This window comes from Anarrhichthys ocellatus, unplaced genomic scaffold, assembly GCF_004355925.1.
Source record: "Anarrhichthys ocellatus isolate YVR2014 unplaced genomic scaffold, GSC_Weel_1.0 scaffold61, whole genome shotgun sequence".
Lineage (NCBI taxonomy): Eukaryota > Metazoa > Chordata > Actinopteri > Perciformes > Anarhichadidae > Anarrhichthys > Anarrhichthys ocellatus.
In genome coordinates this window covers 1,181,655-1,204,659 of record NW_022280091.1, presented here as the reverse complement: position 1 = coordinate 1,204,659, position 23,005 = coordinate 1,181,655, and the positions used below count along the sequence as shown (strand labels likewise).

Genomic DNA, 23,005 nt, shown 5'->3' with positions numbered 1-23,005 from the left:
TCAATACTGAGCAAAGGGTCTGAATACTTATGACCATGTGATATTTCTTTTTTAATAAATTTGCAAAAATTTCTACATTTGTTTTTTTCTGTGAAGATGGGGTGTTGAGTGTACATTAATGAGAAATAAAATGAACTTTTTTGATTTTAGCAAATGGCTGCAATGAAACAAAGTGAAAAAATTAGAGGGGTCTGAATACTTTCCGTACCCACTGTACGTGTAGCTCTCTGCACATCAAATCAGTTTGGCTATAAAATAAAAAAGGTTGACCAGCTGAGACGATATCACCACTAACATGACATTACAACAGCCCATTTGATTAGCTTGTGGGGTCTTTACTTGTTCCCCCGTTATATGAGTTGACTCTGTGTTTGAGTAACACAGCTCTATTCAGAAAAACTCAAGAGATAACATTTGAAAAAGTACTCCGGACTGGACTGAAATAAAGGAAGGACCTGCATGTTTGCCGAAAAGCAGTAAGTAATCGTGGCTATGAGTATTTCTACAGTGGGGGGGTGAAAGACATATGCGTTCCAGATGATCAGCGCAGGTAAAACTGAAATCTGCCCACCTCACCAGCAAAGATAAATCCTGCGGAGCTTAAGGAGCGAAAGCAAAAAGTCCGACTGGATGTGATCTGCTAGTATCGATTCCTCCATCTTCAGCTCGGTGGCTAGGAGATACAATCATATCCTCATATGGAACACATATAGGCACTAATGAAACTAGAATGCATTGTGGAATCAAGCATCCAACAAATGACACCGGCTACATATATACATATATATATTTTGTTGACCTTCGCTCTACCTGATAATAGGGCATGAAGAGTGTGCACACAGCACAGTGTGGCTGCATGGTGGCTGCATGGGAATTGAACTCCCTTTCCGCGGTGAAGCAGCTCTTCCTGTTCTGCCACAGGTAGATGAGGGGCTTCGCCCAAGCCTCCATTTCCTGATCCTCCTCCTCTGCCAGGCTTGCTTCAGGGGGCTCTAAGTGGAGACACAACAAAGCCTTACAACCACTTATATATTCAACTAGTGCTTTTTATTTATTTAATATGGCCCAGATGATGATTCATGCAATACACAGAGAAAATCGCTTGTCTGGTAGTTTGTTAATTAAGCCTGTTCTGACTCTGAAGCAATCGTGTGCCCTGACTATCACATCGTTCTCACTACTGACTTCTACAGCATTAATAGACCTGCTGCCAAGTCACATCTAATCCATCCACAGTGGTGACAATTTCCTCCAGTGACCTGGAAAACTATTTCAATGAATTGAAGCCTGTGTGTTTATAAAAAAAATAAATAAAAAAAATACCCAAAATGATTAAGAGCTCTCATCATCATAAAATAGGCTTCTCACAGCCACGGTCATTTCTCCGGGATAAACAACTAAAATGGCTGCTGAATTATTCATCCGTTTTCACAACCATAGAGATGATGAATATGACTGTGTGTGTGTGTGTGTGTGTGTGTGTGTGTGTGTGTGTGTGTGTGTGTGTGTGTGTGTGTGTGTGTGTGTGTGTGCATTAGTAGTTGTTAATTGAGGGCCCTGCCTCCCACCCTGTTTAAACCATGAAAACAAACAGAGTATCTATCACGAGGTAATTTTACTGTGGTAGGCCTGAGAGTTAAATCTGTTTGGTGTATGTGTGCATTGACGTCAGACGAACCATTTGGGGGGGGGGGGCATAAAATGAGAAAAATGCAGAGGGGAAGAAGGAAGAGAAGAAGGAAGAGAGGAACGACTCGGTGGTTATAAAAAGCTACACCGTGGGAGAACACCGCAGAACGTTACCTGGCAGTACTTACTATTTAAGAATGGTGTTATTAACAGCATTAAGGCAACTAAATCAATTCGATTCCTTCTGAGGTTATTGCCTTGCTGGTTAAACCACCTTTTAACAAAGAAAATATCATGGTTTCTAAGTATGCTAACAATTGGGGTTTGGCAACTGTATTCTGGTTCACTGCAATGCAACCAGCAGAAGTCAAAGGATCATGGTTTCTGGCCTGGTGCCATCCTCTATGCAGCACCAACCACAAAAGGAAATGTCCCATGTTTTTATTAAAATAAGCATGGCTCTTGGCTTCCAGCATGTGCATGTGTCACTGTCTGAATGTTGTGAGTCTTTTTTAAGGCTAAACCTCAGCGGTACCTCTCAGTGAACTGTGTGAACTGTGTGTGTGGGTGAGTGAGTTCCCACCATCGTCACTGGCAGCCTGTTGTTTGACAGCAGTAGGTACAGCCCTCGCAGTAGGCTTCCTGAGTGGGTGGCGCCAGCTCTTAGTGGTCCTCTTCCCTGACAGGGCGGCGTACTGGCATGAATAAGAATAATTAAAAAGCATTAAGAATTGAAAAATAATCTGTATTTGTATAAAAAGACTAAATGTGAATGCCTGTGTGTACAAGAGCACTCACGGCACAAACCTCCCCAGGTTCCAGGCCTGATTCATCACACTCGCAGTTACTCGTATCGTTTTCCTCCTCCTCCTCCTCCTCCTCTTCCTCCTCCTCGTTGTCGGATGAGTCGCTACTGCTCTCTCCTTTGGCACTACTTTGCTGCTCCGCCTCAACGCCATCAGATCCCCCTTCTTCCATATCAGACACTCCATCCTGTTCTCCTCTTCCCATCCCGAGAGGTGAAACAGCAGTGACTGAGTGCAGATTCTCCTCTGCCTCCCTTTGTCTCCCCAGCTCCCTGCACACGGAAAGGGCTTCAGACCCTTCCGCTTCCCCTCTATGGAGCTCAAAATCTCCACAAAGCCCCAGGGCCTCCACAGCACCGACTGAAACCAGCGAGGTGGGCTCGAGCTGGGCCCAAGTGAGAGGCCCGCCTTCCTCCTCCTGGTTCTCTGACTCACGAAGGTCTTGCTCTGCGTCCTCCAGGTCCGTGACTTCTTTGCACTGAGGTTCAGTCCACATGGTGTAAGGCAGGGGGTCATGGGTGAAGTCAGAGGGGAGTTCTGGGTGCAGACTCTGGATAAGTACTGCAGGACCCTGGGAATTGAAGTTTTTCCAGATGCTGCTGGAGAAGGGTTTGGGCTCCATGTATGGGTTGCCGGAAGTACAATGCAAAGGGGAGTATGTAGTAGTGTGGTGGTGGAGTTGTAATGCTAGGTGACTGTCACTCTGAGTGCGTAATGGAGGGGAAGGGGGACTATTGTTTGAGGTGCCAGTTAAAAGAGAGGCACAACTGCTCAGACTGAATGCACTGTCCCTTTGAGCAGAGTTATCTCCACTTGCCAACTCTGCTGAGCTGGATTGCTGCTCTGTTTGAGGTGCAGCGCTCTGAAATAGCTGGCGAGAGGAAGCATCAGTCTGTCCAGTAGTAACATTTTCCAGCTTTGTATGGTCCTTCTCTGCAGCAATTCCTGACATTATTAGCATTTCACGAACACCACCAGATGATTTTTTGTGCAGAGCATCGGTGGTTAAATGAGCCGTGTTTCCTTCTAAACCAGACACCACCGCCTCATCGCAATTATATGGAGAATCTAAATGCCACTTGTTGGCGTGTTCTCCAGTAAGAGGTTCTTTAGACATCATTATGTCGGCTTCTCTCTCTCCCTGCTCGGCTCGATGCGAGGACGGAGAGCTGGTTGGCGTCTCCCGCTGAAGCACTGGTGCCACCTGGTGACCGCACAATCTGGCTTTTGGGACAATGGTTAGCATGTCATCAGCCGGGGTGAGCGAGGGCATCTCCTGGATAAGCACGGGGGGCAAAGGGCAGATCACAACCTTATCTGCTGGCTCCGGAGTGAGTCGTGGCATATCCACTGCATTCCTCTGCAGCAGAGGAGGGAAAAGATTTTCCTCCGTGTGTTTTTTTTCCAAACTGCGATTGTGTCCTGGAGGAGAGAAGGGGCCACATAATGTGTAGCTATCTCCCTCTACGGGCTCAGTTTTGAGATCATAAAGTGCTTCTGTAGTAGAGTGTGGATTGATATGTTTTGTGTGAACAACTGTGTCAGTTTTCTCTGCTTCAGCAGGGCTGTTAGTGTAATTCTCAGTACCCGTGTCCATGCTACCGTCAGTGTTTGGTGTTAGGCTTAAAGTGTCTTCTCTACATGAGGAACTAGAGGCCTGAGCTCCAGAGTCAGAGGGACGCAAGCTCATCTCCGTCTCAGCAGCAGTGCTCGCTGTGTGGGAAGATGAGCAGAGTTCGTTGGCCTCCAGGGAAGAGACCCTGGTAGAGCAGTCCTGAGAAGTTGAGAGGTCTTGTGGTTCAGGAGAGCAGCAGCGTGGCTCATTAATTCCCGGATGCATCTGGGTAGCCTCAGGCCATTGGCTGAGTCCTTCAGGAGTCCTGCTCGTGACCCCTGACCCTGAGAGGCTTTGAGGGTCAATATGTGTGCCCATCTCTGCCTTTATGTCCGTCTTCACTGCTGAAGCAGGGGAGGGAACGGAGCTGCAGCGAGAGTTGTGGGATGGCTCCTTATTCAAAAATCCCAAACTATTACTCTCCACACGATTTACCTTGACCACACACATCTGTCTGCAAGGACCTGTTGAAGACACAAGGATGGGTTCACTAAGTAAGCAAGGACAGTCAAAATATGTTTTCATAGACCTCAGATGAGAGACATTTCCAAAATGTAAAAAAAAAACAGGCGTGCAGGCTACCTGTCAATCACGCACGCACATACACCGACTACCGTCTCTTACCAGGAAGGTGAACGGAGTTGTGGTTCTGGTTGTGCTTTGACTCTGCTTCCTTTTTCTTCTCTTTCTCCTCTTCCCTGCAGCTTGTCCCTGCCACAGTCCTTCGCACCTTGGGCCCAGGCAGACCACTTAGGCCTTTCCTCTTGCTGCTGGTCAATGCTGAGCTGCCATCCAGGCCAATGGGCTCCTCGGTGGTTCGGAGGCGCTTGGAGCGCATTCGAGAGTGGGTGCAGCTGGAAGAAGGGAGATGGATCGGAGAAGATTGAAAATCAAAAAACCCCGGATTAACCGCTAGAAATCGATGAAAGCAAATGCAGAATACTGGGACTTATGAGACAATGGCATTTTGCTTTTGCAGCTGTCAAATATTTCGGGGCAAGTATATTCGTCACCGGCCAACGTACCAGGGCCGCTGTCACAGGCACCAAGTTCATCATCACAATCTGATGCATCCACAAATATTGCATTGGAAATTTAATAAGTAAATGTTGTTTTCCTGATACAAAATCAAATCTTTATTAACGTCGATGAGGAATGTGTATGAAATAAAAACATTTGATAATAAACTACTCCTATGCCAGATTAAAACCCCAGCAGCACCATTAGCTGCAGCGGACTGCTCTGTTGACCAGTATGTGACAGAAAACAGAAGAAACATTGTCTGAATGTGGCAACAGTACCCTTTGTTAGTCGGTTTGTTCTTGCGCCGCCTCTGCAACCAGCTCTGCAGCTCCGGTGTTGTACCGGGAGTAGCAAGTATGTGGTCGGGAGGTGCCGAATCTTTGCCCACCATCCAGTTAGGGTAGCGGTCAGGTTGAAAGCGTTTCACAAAGGGTTCCATGGATATCTTCACCATGTCCTTGCTACATGTGCACTAGAGGAGAGACAGAGGATATGATCCGACACTGTATGACCGATTCAAATCCAAGACACTCCAAAAGACATGAAGCGGTGCACAGTTTTAATGAAGGTTCTCGGCTGAATGTTACCTGTGTGGCTACTTTGCCATAGTCTATCCAGCGCACAGTGGCGAAGTTGGTGGACTCTGCACAGTTGAAGCCATGATTGAAGCCAGCATGGTAGCCATAAGGGAAGGTGATCATGAACTCTCCAGCTTCCTGAGTAATCTGGTATCAATGTATGGTAAGAAGGGAGAAAGACACAGGGGGATAAGTTGGTGTATAAAAAAGCATGAGTGACAAAAACATTTAAAAAATGTGCACCTAAAAGACAACAAACAGAAACCATTCAAATAAGTTACAGCAGGTTTCAGTTGAAATGAAGCCTGCTGTAACTTACTGGCAAGAAAATGTGTTTCCAGAAAGTTGGTAAATAACGGGAGCATAAATGGTGAGAAGAGGAGCTGAGAGCCTACCTTATCAAAGGGAATGCCATACTTCTTAAGTATAGAAGGGGAGATTAGAGTCATCTTGTGACGAAGAAAAGCCTCACACCCCTTAAAGCTGTTGGGAAAGAAACCTGACAAAGATGTGCACGTACACACCATTAACACGAGTGTAAGCCAGGCGGAAAAAAGGAAAAAAAACATACATGAATAAAAAGATAAGCGATAGGTGGATGTTCTGCTTAGAACACTTTCAACCTTTACAGTCCACAGTCATGTCTTGTTTTCCATTAGGGCTGCAACTAATTATTATTATTGTAACAAAACGAATTCATTATAAAATGGATCAATTCTTTTGTTTATAAAATGACTAAAATAATATGACAAATATCCATAAAAAGTTACCATAGCTCAAAAATAATGTCTTCGTATTGCTTGCTTTTGTCTGACAAGACAACGGAAATGGAATTCAATTTACAATGATTTTACAATATCAAACCAGGAAATGTTTTGTATTCTTACCTGATAAATGACCTCAACAATGAATAGTCAACAATCTATTGTATTCAGGCTTTGTTGCAGATTACTTGCTTTGTTAACTGGATGGCTAGAAGAACTGGGCACAGGTCAGTCTACTCAAATATTTGGTTACGTTCTCAGCGTTTTGAGATTTTCATTTATCCAGTGAAGTAATCAGCGGTGAAATCTTACACCTAATAGCCTCATGTTACATTACACCTAAACTATTACTTAGTCGTGTGTGTGTAATCATATGCATTGAAGTGTATTTAGTCTCTTGATAGCTCACAGTATGGATTTTCCTAAAGTGGCTCGTCAACACATTAAGCATGTTCATTCATTTACATCTCTACTCAGAGCATGTTTGTAGTCCAGAGCTCATTAGCATGCTGCCTCTTTAGCGTTGCCATTAATGCCCTCTCATTGCAGAGTTTAATTGATGTGCTGTACTTTGTTGTTTAATGCAGACCTGCTTCTGTATACATTATTCAATAACCTCTCCCGCCTCTCGTTTACACAAAGAGAATACAAATGATTGTTGTACCTGTAGCCAGACGCTCCAGTCTCTTCCCATGCTCCGGGGGAATGGCATACCTGTGAGAGACAACAGATAGATATAGAGCAGACTGAATTATTTTTGACTATGGGAAAAAAAAAAATCTGAACATGCATTGTAGTGTCGGCATAATGAACACACTGTAGCATCCGCTGGACAGTTGCAGCCGAGATGTCGAGAGAAGCCTTTGCAATTTCAAGACTGCCATCAAGTGGTGGATAAATGAACAATTGTAACGAGGCTGACGAGCCTTTTCCAGCAGTGCATTATTATTCATTAATCAAAAATGATAACAGAAATGTCACCATAAAAGTGGATTCAAATTGACTGTAGAAACACTTGAATAACATGCTTTTAACTTGTCTGAGCCTAATCCATTTGCTCTTTAATTTCTGCAGTACTGTATTTCATAATATGGAGCCCAGTTCCACCTCTGATAGAGACAGAATAATGATCACCAACTGTGTCGAGTTTAGAGGTAATCCCACGTTCTCCTTGCGCCACAACTGCTGACGCAATCCGAATTTAAACCTTTCCCAAAAGTTCCCGGCGAGAAAACCTGGGGAGGGTGACAGAATTCCCTGAAGGTTTGACGAGGCATTCCATTTGAGTAGCGCCATCCGCCCTCAGGTCTGTGGCATTTCTAACATCATATCAACCCGTCAGCTTAACAGAGCAGTGAGAGACGGGCTGAGAGGGAGAGGCAACCTCAGGTGGAGGTGACACAGGGAGTTGGAGGAGATTGAGAGGAGGCGAGAGAGGTGCATCTTTAAGCCGCTCCCCTCCAGGAACGAGGTGTCAAAATAGAAGCAAGATGAAAGAGTGTGTGTGTGTGTGTGTGCTGGATGATAAGGGTATGCATGTGTGTGTGGGTGCTTGGATCATCAGGCGGCTCTATGCGAGTGTGTGAGTGTGTGTGTCACTGTCTGGCTGTGACACTGATCCCTGTGGGGTTGCAGGGCTCACTGCTCTAATGAGCAGAACTCCCTCCAGGGCAAGAGGGAGCGAGGAATGGAGCGAGCTGAGCCGACAAAGAAATAAAAAGCAAACTCCATTTTGATCTACCTGCATTCTTCACCTCTTCTTTCGCTTTATTATTTTGAACATGAACTCCCTTAAAGCCCAGCTCCTATTCCATTAAAAAATGCAAACCCGCTAGCAATTAGACCTGTGCAATATATATATACATTAGTGCTGGGCAACGATTAAAATATTTAATCGCATGGATTTTTTGCGATTAATCGCATTGTTATGGCAAAGTTCAATAATGAATTCAAATGTAGTGTATTGCGCACTTTTATTATAAAAGTACTGCTATATGAACAAAAGGGCAATAACATTGGGTTCACGAGATGCAGGTAGCATGTTTTATACTAAATGTGAATATAATTCATACTTTGTTGGCATCCTATTCTGAAAACCGGATGTTCGCCTGAAGAAACCGGATGTTGTTTCACGTTAATGTTTCCGCTAACTTTCAAAGTCCTTCGCTCGCTCCCGATCTGTGCCGTTTAAATGCGTTTACCGTGAATTTCAGCATATAGGTGCACTAACATTATTGACTATAGGATGTTTGCTGGCTTTTATCCCACTGTTCTTGTCATCCTCTTGTTGTTATGTATTGTCTCTTGTCTTTCAATAAAAAAATAAAATAATAATTATTATAATAAATTTAAAAAATGCATTAACGCGCGACAAAATAATTGTCGGCGTTAACGCAAAATTAACACTAACTTGCCCAGCACTAATATATATATATACACATACTGCTTCTAACAGCATGTTACCATCATTCTTCATCATACTTTCATTTCAGTCTCATCTTGACTGTTCTCACCACGTCGTGCTTAAAGAGTAACGCAACAATAAATCCACTTTTCTTTTAGTAAATGACATACACAGTCCCTGTGTAGTCATTACACAATCCATCGATGATGGTCTCAGTCATTGAGCAAATTATGACAGAACGATTTGTTTTCCTCGAGAAACTCCAGTAACTTGGATTACAGTGCTAATCAGCGTTAAAGTGTTTGATTCACAGAAACAATGCATAGCATGTGGTTGACTGGTTAGGATATTAAATGTTGTCTTGCTCCACTGCACAGACAAGAATGATAGCATCCAGGAAATAAGCATATGCTTACGCCCTTGGAGAATAACAAAGGCTCCACGCACGCGCGCGCGCACGCACACACGGGCGCGCACGCACACGCACACGCGCACGCACACGCACACACGGGAAGGTTTTATGTAAATATGCACCACATATAGAAATACCATTTAACACGATTACTCTGTCGTGAGAGACAAAACTTTAAAAAGGTTATACGCCAAGACGGCTGCAAGTTTTACTTCCATTTGGGTCACAAGAGACATACCTCCAATAACTCCAGTTAACTGTGGTTAGTTAAGGGGTTCAGGCTTTAGAATTGATTTTAAGATATGATTGATTACGTACAAAGCCCTGAGGCCTCGGCCAAAGTTAATCTATCAGATCTCTCACTGCCCTCTGTCCCTTCCCACACCCTTAGATCCTCGATTGTGTCGTTTGTTGTTATTCCAAGGTCTAGCTTCTCACATAACGGTGATAGAGCCTTTGCAGTCAGGGCTCCTATTCTGAACAGTCTCTGTGATTTTCTGGATGTTTTATGACATTCTAGTTTGTGTTTTTATGCGTTCGGTTTTTATTATAGCACGTTGTAACGGTGTTTTGAAATTGTTGCACAATCATTGCTTCTTTTTGCATCCCCCCCCCACCCTGTACCTCCATCCCTACCCCACACTAACCAGGACTTGGGCTCTCCAAAGTGGAGGTAGTTGATGCTGTACAGGTCCATATCTTCAGTGTGCCAGGAGAAGGTGGTCTTCCACATGCCGAAGTATAGATATGGAGTGTTGACCCCCTGGATGGACACGCCACAGTCCTCCTCGATAACATCCAAGATAGAGTTCAGGTGGCCAATGTTCCACTCCTCCACATCCTAGGAGGTTAGAAACAACCGTGAAGATTTGTAGTCCGGTTGACAACAACACGTTTTAATCCAATCAATCATTTATCCAATAATTGAACTCTGTGTGCTGTTCAGGCCACCAAAGTGATGAGCTCTATTACTATTACTGACAGATTAAAAACACTGAACCTGTGCTCATGCAGGGACTGAATAACTGGGGACAGAAATGAACACACATGTGTGGAGATAGTAGAATACACACAGAGAGTAAGCAAGAAAGGAAAAAGATGAATGACCTACCTCATCATAGAGGCTGCCACTGACATCAGCGCCATATATGGGTGAGACAAAAGTCAGGTTCTTCCAATATTTTCTCTCAAGATCTTCATAATTCAGGTAGCGAGGTGTACAGTACCTGTGGAGGACAATCACATCATATTTATATTCATTTAGCCCTTATTTTACCAGCAACAGTCCCATTGAGATTCAGACAACAGCATTAACACTTTAAAAGAAAAGAAAAACAGACAACAGCAAAAACCATTCAAACAAACATAAAGACATTTTACTTAAAAGAAACAAGCAACACACTAGAAACAAAACAGCAAATGACATGAAGCAATGCATTAACAGTGTTCAGTAACAGGACATCTGCATTCAGTGTTCAAATAGTCCATCCTGTTTTTATAATCTTCTATGCTTATAAAAGTTAATCTAGTTAAAGGTTGTGGTGGAAAAACGATTCAATAGTACCGAGTGAGTCCTATAATACTGAAACAAGAAACATTGAGGAAAGAGGTTTGTCTTTAAAGTATTTATTCTCTGCGCAGAGAAGGCGTCACCGTCATACTGACTGCAACACAGTCTGCAGAGGATGAGCCAAGAGTTCAGTTTGTCTCCTGCTAAGCATCTCAGCACACAGCAGGGGGGGGACATCAGGTATTTACATTACAACAATTGATCAGCAGTTTCAAGCTCCCCATTGACCCCCCCCAGTCATCCCCTTCCTCTTCTGAGCCTTGTCACACAAAGACATATGTCTTTGTTACCTTTGATTATCCCTGGGAATCTTCACACCTAAACACTCTCTGGTTAAACTGCAACCCCCATTTGGTTACTTCCCCTTATCAAAGCAAAGACAGCGACACCCCATATGGTCCGGTTACCACTCTCCTCAGTACACAATCATATGTCACATATAGTTTTGTTGGTGAGTAAGGCAAATAAACTAAATCACAGTAGAAATGTACTAGCACACCAAAATTTTCTATCACAAGGTGACCTTCCATTAATAACTATCTCATAACACACATCAGCAACAACATGCACCCTCAGCAAATAATGCTCCTGCACTTTAAAATCACTTTCTCGCAACTCTGTCTCCATTCAAATTAATAAAACTGTCGATTCATAAATAGAATATAAATATGCCAGCAACACAACTGGATATAATGTATCTATTTACTTCTTGACTTTCACTTTGTTGACTTCATCCATCCAGGATGATAAATCAACATTGAACATTCACACACACTATATTGATGCTGTTGATATTAAGTATCTCTCTATTTCAGCCGGTTTGCCGGGTAACTAATAATCTTCTAGAGGTTATTCTGTATTCTAAGAATATATTTGTTTAACATTGTACACTTTGTAATACGCCAGTCGCATACACTGTGTACATCTAAACAAAGTTAGATTCTTACTCTGGCAGCAGCAGCATGTAATGTCAGTGTGGATGTAAACAATGAACTCCATAATACTCACATGTCACTGTTTGCTAGTCGCCTGAACTCCTGCACACTGAGAGGCTTCTTCTGGATGTTGTACTGAGTGAAGAGCCCTGATTGGCCAGCCATCATCTGCTGGATGGGAGCATCGATCATTAGATCATCGATGTCGTCGTAGGTACGACGGGGCTTCCAGCCTTTCGGAGGAATCACCTGAGGGACAAACAGAAGAGGAGAGGATTGCTGTTGAAAATAAAACAGTGACTTCGGACAAATAGGTCGCTCTGATCAGCTGTTCATCTTTAGGAAACAGCAGCAGTTGACCCAGCGTGTCCGAAGGGCAACTAGACAATTATGTATTAAATATGTCACACTATATCTGAATATCCGTCGCTTTCTTCTGACTGACTAAGACTGCCATCACTACAAAATGATGTATAATCAGCCTCTACAACAGCAGTCCAACTGTATGCACAGACACACCAACCGTGTGGACACAACAAAGTCCATCACTCACAGATCTGTGAGACCCAAACCATTTGTGGGTGGTTGAAACTTTGTCCAAATTACCTTAGCCAGGCCTGCGCGGTGTGCACCCTGAGACTCCATATAAACCAGGTACTGGTTGAAGTCTTTGAACTCCTCCATGGTGGGCCTGAAGGTCATAATCTTGCAGGTGGGGTTTGCAGGGGTGTACACCTCTGCCCCCGCCATCCTGCCCCCTCAACAGATATAACCTGGGAAAGAAGAAAGAAAATGAACAATGAAAATGTGCTCCAACATCAACTTATATTTTATAAGTGGCTTTTTTAAATTGTAATGGTGATAGACATTCCCTAAGGTAAAAATACATTGATTACTTTGATAGCTATGTGGAGAGAAACCTCCTCTATTCTGAAAAGGTAACCGGGTCAAATCTGGGCAGAATGGGCAGACTAGAGAATCTGCTGAATCTTTTTAAGTCAAATATAATCTATTCAGAAAGTACTGAATAGATGTTGTACATGCTATTATAGATAGAGATGCTTTTACAGTCCAGATGGAAATATATCTGGAAAGTAATTCATTTTTGATTGTTTATATTGTTGTATTTTAAAGTTAAAAGGTGATTATTTCACCAAGCACGTTCATGTTAACATAATGTCCTCATATTACCCATTTTCTTATTTTGAATTAATTCTATTTTGCTTCATTCATCTTTTGTTGACTGGAGATTTTGGTGGTTGCTGTGCATTTTCATTTGATGAGTGTATTTATACATATATAGAGTCAGTTAATAACCAAACCGGTTGAAAACATTAGTTCTGTACCTATTTCACACGTAGGCACATCTTGGCACTCGTTGCAGTGATGGATTGATTGATGAATTGAATTATACCATCAGAATTTCATATCAGTAATTGCAATACTTTAGAGGAAAGTGTCTGTGTTTAGTCAAATACCTTATTGCACCCCTAGATGTAATTCACAGGTGTGTAACTGGACTATGGGGGTTGGTGCGTGTAATGGCGGCAGGCTAACCACTAGATGGAGGTAGTGATTCAATAAATGTCGCTTCGCCCCTTTGATCCTTCCTGATGCCAGCAACCCTTTTGAGATTTTGTCCCATCCACCCACCCCACTCCCAACTCTGACTTTACTGTGCATCCAGACAAAGGATCACATGGCACCGAGCTGTTGGGATTTGCAACCTTATATTTCATCATAACGCTGCTTCACTGCAAACCACATTATAATGGCGTGCGACCCGGTTATGTAACAGGCAATTGCAAGTTTTAGAAAAATCAGCTAACGTAACAGTGTTTAGACACAATGTGTTAAGTCTTTGTTTAAATATTATAACAAACATTTCAAAACATGGGTATCATTGATCTGGCGTATTCGGCCAGTTATTAATTGAAACAAACCTGTTAAAGCCCTGGGACTAATACATCTCGGCAGACCCATAAATACTGCATGGACCTCTGTGGCTTGGCTGAGCTTTGTTGTCTACAAAGCCAGCTAACTAGCCAACTAGCCAACGTGTTATGATGCAAAGAGAGGGCTGAATAACTAGCACTGCTTGCGAGCTAACTTATACTTAGGTGGTAAGCTCATTGGGTTCTGTTTGACTTGAATTAGATAATTCATGAACGGTACCTGACTCGAAATCACTCGGGAGTAGCAGCTGGGCAAGGAAAGCATAGCTAGCTCTTAAGCTAACCTAGCTGCAGCATTGGCTAACTTCTTAAATGCACGAGTGGATGGGGTTTAAATGCCCCTCGCAAGGTGGCTGCAGATAGGCCCGTGCTGTAACTGCTTGGCTCTGTGACTTTGTGTGATACAAATTAATAAGTCTAGTATTTATATCGTGTATACATCATGTGTCGATATCATACATGTTTAGGCAGAGGAACAATGATCAAGCACACCGTGCGATATGCCCATTGGCACGAGCGTTGCCAACTTCTTTAGTTGGCAGGCGCTAATGGTTAGCTGTTGATAGCTTGGCTAATTCTGCACAGTAGTCACGAAATGCACACCGCTTTCTGATAAACGGGTTCAAAGCTAGCTACCAAACACCATTATACGACGGTATATCACACGTCGTTTCCATACAAGTATATAGTATTCTACCTTGATTTAGAAAGACGGAGTCGAGTTTGTTATTTATCCCCTTCCTTGTTCGTCCAGCTGATTCACATGACAGCTACTCTGCCTGCTGCTGCTGCTGCTTCTTCCAGTGAGACGAGGGCGCGTTCCAGACCGCCTCCACTCCAGCTCAGCCGCGTTTGCGTGAAAACAGGCACGAACGCGGTGGAAGGCAGACCGTGGTGTGGTGGACGCATCCACACGCTGTGAGATCTGTGAACCAGCAGGAGAGTGGCTGAAATGGAACGCAGCCAATGTTAGTGCAAAGTGCAGCTCCAGCCTTATTGCACACTTCATATGTTTTATGCATTTGCCTTGACGATTTTATCAGTTCTATATTCTGGTCCGAAGTAATTAATTAATAATAATACAATTAATATATGTATATATCATTATTATATATTTTTAAATGGTAACACTATGGTACCATTTTCTTATAGGGCACATTGTATAAGTTGTAACTAATTAGTTTATTAATAAGATAATACCAATAACTTTATAATGTTTCATAATCAAGTCTTGGGTTGCCAGTTTGGAAAAAAATCTCTCTGTTTGGTGTTCATCCTACTTTGGCATGACACTAGCTTTGTCTTCTTAGCTCTATCCCTAACTTGTTTTGTTGTCACAATGATTTAGAATATTTTCATGTAAAGACATTGACTGGCTTGCAGTTATTTTTAATGACTTAAATAAAGTTGGGAAAAAAAGATCACCAGAAAGACAGCAGCATCGTGTGCAGTGACATAATATGGAAATGTAGCATGGTGTGCTGTTGTAATGGTCATAAAGTCCTTTGCTTGTAAACATGTACAATGTGGCACTGCCATAAACTACGGATATGTGTACAAATTAAACTAAATAGTGATTTATGTGAGAGCCTGCCGATGATGAAGGAGTGGCACTAGTGAGTGCAGTGACACCAGTGAACTGTGGGGGCGCTATTGTGGCTCTGCAAACATGGCTGCCCAGGATGAACTCAGTAAGTTTCTTTCTGCGGTATTGGTGATTAATATCTCTTAAAATGCTGTATTCGTGGCGGTCAAAAATCAAATGAACAATCATCCTTCTGTATTCTAACTATTGCGATGTTTTTTTTTAAAGTAACGATAAAGCTTATTTCAGTTTTAAACTGGTGCAGGGACGGTAGCTAGCTGCTCAGCTATACTGCTAGCTAGAATGCTAACGTCTGGAGGCCGTTTGCCCAGTCATGGTCAAAATGAATCTATCACGTATGCTATTAATACGTTTTCATTAAGCACACTTTTAAGTTGTAGATTCACAACCCGAATGTTAAGAGCGTTTCAGACTAAACGCGTAGGCTGTCAGTGATTGTGCAAAGACAGTGGTGTGGCGTCTAAAATGATAAGAAATGCGTTGCTGGTCTGTCAGTGAATGTAGCTAGCTGTTAGTGAACATGCTAAGAGAGAGAAGGCTGGCTACACGAGCTTTAACGTTAAGTCATTCTGGGACGGTCTGTCTTTAGTCAGTTTTTAATTCTGTGTATTTTGTTCCCCGTGTCTGAAGCTGAAGGTCGCACAGTGTTTTTTCCATGTGGTTGCATAAACCCAATTGGAATTGGTTTGTGCTTCCATATTTGAATGGAAAAATGTTGTCAAATGAATTTTAGCAGAGTTATTGCTTCTAAACTGGTCTCATGTTCAGTGTTTATTCTTGGGATGTGACGAATACCACCCAGAAAATGAGACAAAACAGTTGATCGAGGTGTTCAATGTGTTTATTTTTTATTAATGTTTTTGACAGATCAACTGGAACGTGTGTTCCTTCGCCTGGGTCATGCAGAAACCGATGAGCAGCTACAGGACATTATCTCCAAGTTCCTTCCCCCTGTGCTCCTCAAACTCTCCAGCGTTCAGGAGGGTGTGCGAAAGAAAGTAAGATGGGTGTCGACTATATCTCTAATGACTCACGAGTCTCTGCTCAAGTTACACCTCAGAGAAATGTGAATAATCTGCAGTGAAAGGCCATCAGAACCTCCCCCTCAAATATTGCCTTTTTTTTAATCAACAAAACTAAAGTCAAAGCCATAAAACATGTACATGATGCAAACATGCAGCCTCCAGTTTTGCCAGTGAGTTTTTTTGCATTTGTTGATCAAACCACCAAATAACTTTCTGTGCCTCCTCTGCTAGGTAATGGAGTTGTTGGTCCATTTGAACAAGAGGATAAAAAGCAGACCAAAGATTCAGCTGCCGGTAGAAACTCTGCTGGTGCAGTACCAAGATCCCGCTGCCGCCTCCTTTGTGACGGTAAGAATGAAAGTTTACAGCGCTGTCCTCGTGGAGCCAGAAGTTTTCATTTGCAGTCATGATACAATCACAGAGTTGAGTATTTTCTAAATGTGTAGGTGCGTGTAATCGCTATTGAGTGTGTAGTGCAAAAAAAAAAGCAGTTACAAATTAAATTGGTTATTGGTAAGTTCACTAAGTTACAGAGACAATAACATATCTACCAGTCTGCATCTGTGTTTTAACGCCTCAAATTTTAATACCGTATGTTAAAAATGGTAGATTTAGTTTTCACTGATGGATTTTATTCCATCTGTCTTGATATTTAATATTTTTTATTTACTTTTAAGTCGTGATGTGTGATTTGATGTGTGATGGTGATCGTTCAATCCATTTGTTTTGTAGAATTTCACCATCATCTACATCAAAATGGGCTACCCTCGTCTGGAGGTGGGGAAACAGTGCGAGCTGGCCCCCACCCTCCTCACTGCCATGGAGGGCAAGCCTCAGCCACAGCAGGACAGGTGAGGGGGGGGACACATGCACTCACACACACACACACACACACACACACACCGTAGGATGCACGCATATTTACCATTATCACAATACTGGATTAAAACAAGATTATTATTGGGTTTTTTTTTAGAGCCCCTCAAGTTTTTGCCATGTATCAGGTTAAACATGGGTTCTGTATATGGGGCTGACCCCTCTCTGTTCCTTGTTGGACTGTGGTTTCGCTTCACTCTCGCTTTCTTCTCTTAGCCTGATGCACCTGCTGATCCCTACTCTTTACCATATGAAGTATCCTGCAGACTCCTCCAAGATCACGTCTCCATTTAACTTATCTGAGAGGCCAAAGACGGTGCAGCTGCTGCTGGAGTTCATGTTGGATGTTCTACTGATGCCTTACGGGTGAGTCCTCTCCGTGTGCTCTGTAGTGCTCTCAGAGCGGTCCAACCTCTTCAGCGTTTGTGCGAGAACATTGACCTGTTACTCGTTCCGGCTCCTCTAGGTTTGTGCTGAATGAATCCCCGACTCGCCCTGCTCCCGCCGCCTCCCAGGGAACTCCTGCGGAGGGGACGGCGGCCGCAGGTGTCCAGGGTCTCCCCCAGCCTCCCCCAGGGATGAGTGTCTATGCTGCCAAGAGGGTGATCGGAGAGGCCCAGTGGAGCGCTGAGCAGCTGGAGCAGGTACAGTCACTGGAGGACGAGTAGTGGCTATATTTTATTATGTTTGTGTATGCATTCCTGACAAAGATAAGACACCATCCCAAAATTTGGAGCCTCTAACTCAAAATGCGTTATTGCTCAAAAAACAGCTCAAAACTTATCAGATAATAGATATTCAATGCATTTTATGCCTGAGCCCCTGTGTCTTTGGAGGGCTGGGTAACGATTCTAATCCCTTCATCCTGTGTTTGGTGTGGACAGTGTAAACTGGGCATAGTGAAGTTCATGGAGGCAAAGCAAATCCCGGAGGTGGAGACGGTGGTGCACCTGGTGGTGGCATCGAGCGACACCCGACACGGTGTGGCCACTGCTGCTGATCTGGAGCTGAAGAGCAAACAGAGGTTAGTGAAGGAGCTTGAGTCGTCTCTGGGCCATCAAGTCACGCACGCAGTAGTCTCACCTTGAACTCAGTATGTGGTACGATGCATTATCTAATTAATAGGTATACTTGTGCCTCAGATTCACAAGATAAAATAAACATTCTCAAATTGATTCTTTTTCAATAACATTTGTTTTCAGGTTAAGTTTAAGAGATTGAGAGGCTGGTATCTAAATTCTTCTGAAAGTACAAACTTGTATTCATACCGTTGGTTGCGTCCTTGTGTTTCATTATCTTCCAGCATCATCGACTGGAACAATCCTCTAATTATCAACAAGATGTACAAGGTGTATCTGGGGGACGTTCCTCTTAAATCAAAGGTTCGTCAGTTCATTTTTTAACTTAAGGTTTTTTATCTTTTTAAATATGAAGTGTATATAATACTGTTTCGTATGTGCACTAGGGAGGCAATGTGAAGCAAGAGCTGAAACACGAGCCAGTAAGCACAAGAGTCAAGCTGAAGATCCTGCCACATCTTCTGCGGTCACGTCTAGCCGCAGAGTGCTTTCCAGCTAACATCCAGGTAATAATAATAATAATAGTAGGCTCTGCGTCCGTGCTTGCCGGTGCATTTGTGTATTTTCAATATTTAGACTAAGTAAGTCTGGTGGTTCGGCTAAGTCCTTTTCCCGAATGCTCCCGTGTGCGGCGCAATCACTCCTTTGCTTTCTTTCCCCCGTAGGTTGTGTATGACGGTCTGTTTGGAGCAAACACCAACAACAAGCTCCTGTCCCTCACCTTGCAGTTTGTCCATCACATCTGCGTGGTGTAAGAAAAGTGTACTTCCATCCATGTTTCATTTCTTTACACGAAATATTCATTTGCATTTGAAAAATAATATTTGGGCTTTATATGTTTTTCAGATGTCCTGACACGAACAAACCTTTGGGACTAATGCTCCTTAATGGTCTCACCAAGCTCATCAATGAATACAAGGAGGTAAAACTACATGTGACGGCACACATTTATACTGCAATGTCTGTGTTTACCGATTCATTTGATATATTATATATATATATATATTTGTTCTTGCAGGATCCCAAGCTACTATGTGTCGCCTACTCTGCTGTTGGAAAGCTGTCAAGGTAAAATTAAATGACTTCCTTTTTTTTTTTCCTTAAATGTCACCAGCTTGGTTTAAGATTTTAGTATTTAAAAATATTCTACATTTTCTCTCCTCTCCTCTAGCCGCATGCCACAGCTGTTCACAAAGGATATCGCACTTGTGCAGCAGTTTTTTGAGTCCATGTGCAAGGTAAGTGGAAGATCTCTGACACAAATCTGACATTAAATGCAGCGAAAACTCAGCAGCACACAACAACACATTCTAAAGCCTTAATTCTAAGAAGGTACAAAGGGAGTATCTGACATTGATGTTTCCAAAAATCTGTGTCCTTTTTCTTCAGGAGGAGTCTGACGTCCGTCTTGCCATTCAGGAAGCTTTGTCTATGATGGTCGGCGCTTATGCCAACCTGCAGGGGGCGCTGCTGAACCTAATGGAGGCCCTGGTGGCTGCATATATTGGAAAGGTGAGTCCACGCAGGTTAAACGAGGTATTCGGTTAATAAGGAAACAAAAAAAACAAATGTTGATGAGTTTAGTAAGTCGACATGAGGCATAATCAACAACTCTTTGTGGCAGCCGGAGGTGCAGGTTCGCCAGGTGGCCATGAAGTTTGCTAGCACAGTGTTTGCTTCTGATCACGTGCCATCAAGATACCTGCTGCTGCTGGCAGCTGGAGACCCGTAAGTCCCAAAACACAGAGAACTTCGATGTAACGGCAATTTAATGGCAACGCAAATAAGCATTTTAGTGAGTCTCGAGAGCACTTGCTTAGCATTTTAACGCTAAAATAAGGGCGATAGTCGTTTACCTTCCCCAAGTGTTGCAGGAGATAACATGAGCTGTCGTGTGTGTTATTTCAGGAGGGAGGAGGTGGCCGCGGAGGCCCAGAAGGTGCTGAGAACTTTTTCTAACAAGAGCTCCGAGAAGGAGGGACCGAAGCCAATGCCCTCCTTTCCTGACATGGTGGCCTACGTCCAGGAGAAGGTGAGGCTCTGCTCTTGTTTTTCAGTCTCTTGAAGACCCACCCATCTTTTGCTAAACAAAACAATGATTTAATCTTTTTTTTTTTTTTTTTTTTTTTTTTTTTTTTTCTTTTTTTAAATCTGGTCACTATCAGGCGGCTCAGAGGATGAAGACTCCAGCTAAATACACTGTTGGAACCTACACTATCCCTTTCAACCCATCTGCGTTCGGGGAGGTAAATACTAATTGGTGATCAGGCTGTGACATTGGATGAGTTTTTTTGTTGCTGCAGACGCCTAACTTCCCTCTATCTTCCCAGATCGTGCTCTACCTGAGGATGTGTTTGGCCCACAGCGCTGGGGTCACGCCCTTGTCCACGCGGCTGACCGACATGCAGGACGACGCGCCGGCCATCGGCCGCTACATCCGCACGCTGCTGACCTCCGAGTCTCAGTCAAAGGGTTCGGAGGCGAACCCCGTTCATGTCTACATGGATCTGCTGCAGCAGCTGCTGACTGCTGTCGGGGGTGAGTTAAAACTGCTGCAGCATCATGTGTCCATTTTTATTATGGGCTTCATAACTATTCCCACCAGTAGCTCATATTAATGGGATATCAGTGGTACAGAGAGTGTTTGTTTTGTTAATTATTGAGCCTTTTATAAGTAATGTTTTCAATTATTTTCATCTGGGTGGTACTTTAAAAGAAAAAAAAAAAGAATTGTGATGATAATCATAGTTGGAAACACTCCATGTGTTATTTATTGCATCCCCCTTTATTCATCTCAACAGGAATCCCAGTGATGTACTGTCTACTGGAGGCGGTGTCTGTCTGCCCAGAGATACTGGCTCCCAGATTTGTTGATAGAATTGACTGGATTAAAGTGAGTGTTCCCTTGATGTATGTGTTTTTGTTTAGATGGAGGATTTAGGATGGAGGCAAGTCTACAGTGAGAGTCATCGCGCTCTAATTCATTAGTGAGACAAATATCAGCACCGTTAAACTAACTGCTCCGATCACTTGGCTGTCCTGTGATATCGTAAAAACCACGAGCATCATTCACACGTCTCCACTGCAGCTGTTATGACAGATGTTGTCCTCTCCAGAGTCTGATGAACACAAATAAGGAGGACATGAGGGAGCTCGCGGCCCAGCTGTATGCCGTGGTGGTCTCCTCCATGACTGGCAACGAGCTGCAGACGGCTGTGCACAACCTGCTCAAAACCACCAAGGACAACCACGTATGCAGACTTTTGTCCCCTCGGAGCACTTGAAGGTTTAAAAAAAATATATATATATATTTAAAAGTGTGAATTTTTGTGTAAATGTTTCTTTGTTTTGTTGAACCACAGAGTCCCGAGACTCAGCACGGTGCCATCTTGGCTCTCGGCTACATGGTGGGAAGATACATGAGCAAGAAAAAAGCTGTGGCCTCTGTGGAGTCTACGCACGACATGGAGCAGCAAATGAGGTTCGCCTCCCAGGGAGATGATGAACTTGTTGCCATGGCCACCAAGTCAATCGGTATGCATTATTTTGTTTTGCGACAATGTCCTGCAGTTCAGACCGACTATAGCAGCTGTTCGTGTACAATAAATTGGTGTTAAAATGCCATGTATTTGCCATCAAACTTTTTTTGTGTGAACACAAACTAATTGAAAACAAATTGCTTTTGTCTATTTGGGACCATCAACTAGGAATGAGTTCATTGTGTGTGTGTGTGTGTGTGTGTGTGTGTGTGTGTGTGTGTCCCTCCAGGTTCCTTCCTGGACAGCAGTAGTGCCCTGCTGGCTGTGGCAGCGTGTACAGCTCTGGGAGAAATCGGCCGTAACGGCCCCCTCCTGATCCCCGCAGACGGGGCGGGCTTCACCAAACTGTCGGCCACGGAAAACCTGCTGGCTCGCATCCCCTCTGGCAAGGAGAGCACCAAGGTAACCAGGGAGTACATGGCAGGAAGTGGACGCTGTGGCGTTTTTGAAGTGTGCATGTATGCTTTTCAAATGAATGCATCCGATCTTCAGCCGAAAGATTTGTAACACATGTCGTCTTTATGTCGTCTGTCATATGCGGTCCAGATGAAGGAGCGATCCATCCAGACCCTGGGTTACCTTCCTGTGGGAGACGGAGACTTCCCTCACCAGAAGAAGCTGCTGCAGGGTCTCATGGACTCTGTGGAGGTATGAAACATGCTGACTGCAGCATTAACACAATTTATTTTGTCTAGGATTTTCATGTTTTCTGGTTGAAACGCACAAATACAATCTTTTTTTAATCATTCATTGTTAGGGAAGAAGGATTTTTGCACTCCCAAATTATTACCATTCATTGACGTCCTTTTGAAGCTGTTTCGGGGGCTCATTAGTGGAAAAATTGCTCAACGGTTTTCCCCCCCTTCTCTGTCTGAAGGCCAAACAGGTGGAGCTGCAGTTCACAGTGGGAGAGGCTATAACCAGTGTAGCAATAGGCACCAGCTCTGGAGCTGCCAGAGACCCGTGGACGTGCACCGAGGACCAGTACAGCCCACCACAAAGTCAGTACCTTCAGTACTATCTATGTCACGCATAGTGCAACTTTTTTTTTGAATTTTTTTTATCCGAAGCACCGTTCCAAGGACAGAGGGTGTCGTATGATGTACAGATTGTCAAGTGCCCTTGAGCCAAATGTGCGATATGTGATAATGGGCTATATATATATATATATATATATATATATATATAT

At 43.4% G+C, this 23,005-nt stretch overlaps 2 protein-coding genes across 5 annotated transcripts in view; one reads left to right on the top strand and one right to left on the bottom strand.

The window, feature by feature from the left end:
- kdm4c (lysine (K)-specific demethylase 4C) overlaps positions 1–14,612 on the bottom strand; it is a 27,271-nt gene extending 12,659 nt beyond the window's left edge. For 3 of the 4 annotated variants that reach the window (XM_031871877.1, XM_031871880.1, XM_031871878.1), the window contains exons 1-13: positions 14,389–14,612; positions 12,343–12,509; positions 11,810–11,985; positions 10,343–10,457; positions 9,879–10,072; positions 7,080–7,129; positions 6,047–6,150; positions 5,661–5,798; positions 5,352–5,545; positions 4,675–4,904; positions 2,428–4,514; positions 2,213–2,324; positions 811–992 (exon numbers count right to left, since the gene is read on the bottom strand). In XM_031871877.1, coding sequence (XP_031727737.1) covers positions 811–992; positions 2,213–2,324; positions 2,428–4,514; positions 4,675–4,904; positions 5,352–5,545; positions 5,661–5,798; positions 6,047–6,150; positions 7,080–7,129; positions 9,879–10,072; positions 10,343–10,457; positions 11,810–11,985; positions 12,343–12,486 — 3,726 coding nt within the window. In that variant the 5' untranslated portion in view covers positions 12,487–12,509; positions 14,389–14,612. The remainder of the gene's footprint in view (positions 1–810; positions 993–2,212; positions 2,325–2,427; positions 4,515–4,674; positions 4,905–5,351; positions 5,546–5,660; positions 5,799–6,046; positions 6,151–7,079; positions 7,130–9,878; positions 10,073–10,342; positions 10,458–11,809; positions 11,986–12,342; positions 12,510–14,388) is intronic. The other variant, XM_031871879.1, reaches the window with a different exon arrangement.
- A 688-nt stretch (positions 14,613–15,300) lies between these two features.
- ecpas (Ecm29 proteasome adaptor and scaffold) lies at positions 15,301–22,876 on the top strand. The gene is made up of 24 exons (XM_031871981.1): positions 15,301–15,382; positions 16,165–16,295; positions 16,554–16,670; positions 17,055–17,173; positions 17,415–17,564; positions 17,665–17,842; positions 18,083–18,222; positions 18,502–18,580; positions 18,664–18,783; positions 18,943–19,028; positions 19,124–19,199; positions 19,296–19,345; positions 19,449–19,515; positions 19,667–19,789; positions 19,902–20,005; positions 20,186–20,309; positions 20,443–20,523; positions 20,608–20,815; positions 21,079–21,170; positions 21,394–21,528; positions 21,640–21,811; positions 22,046–22,218; positions 22,363–22,464; positions 22,694–22,876. The coding sequence occupies exons 1-24, from the start codon at positions 15,361–15,363 to the stop codon at positions 22,850–22,852; spliced, it is 2,808 nt and encodes a 935-aa protein (XP_031727841.1). The 5' UTR covers positions 15,301–15,360; the 3' UTR covers positions 22,853–22,876.
- The last annotated feature ends 129 nt before the right edge of the window (positions 22,877–23,005 follow it).

What these genes read in the sequence shown, in the direction of transcription:
- ecpas (XM_031871981.1), top strand. Translation starts at nt 15,361, where the DNA reads ATGGCTGCCCAGGATGAACTCA. An exon ending in GTTCTACTGATGCCTTACGG is followed by an intron (nt 17,565 to 17,664) that starts GTGAGTCCTCTC and finishes CGGCTCCTCTAG; the next exon opens with GTTTGTGCTGAATGAATCCC. An exon ending in GCTGTTGGAAAGCTGTCAAG is followed by an intron (nt 19,346 to 19,448) that starts GTAAAATTAAAT and finishes CCTCTCCTCTAG; the next exon opens with CCGCATGCCACAGCTGTTCA.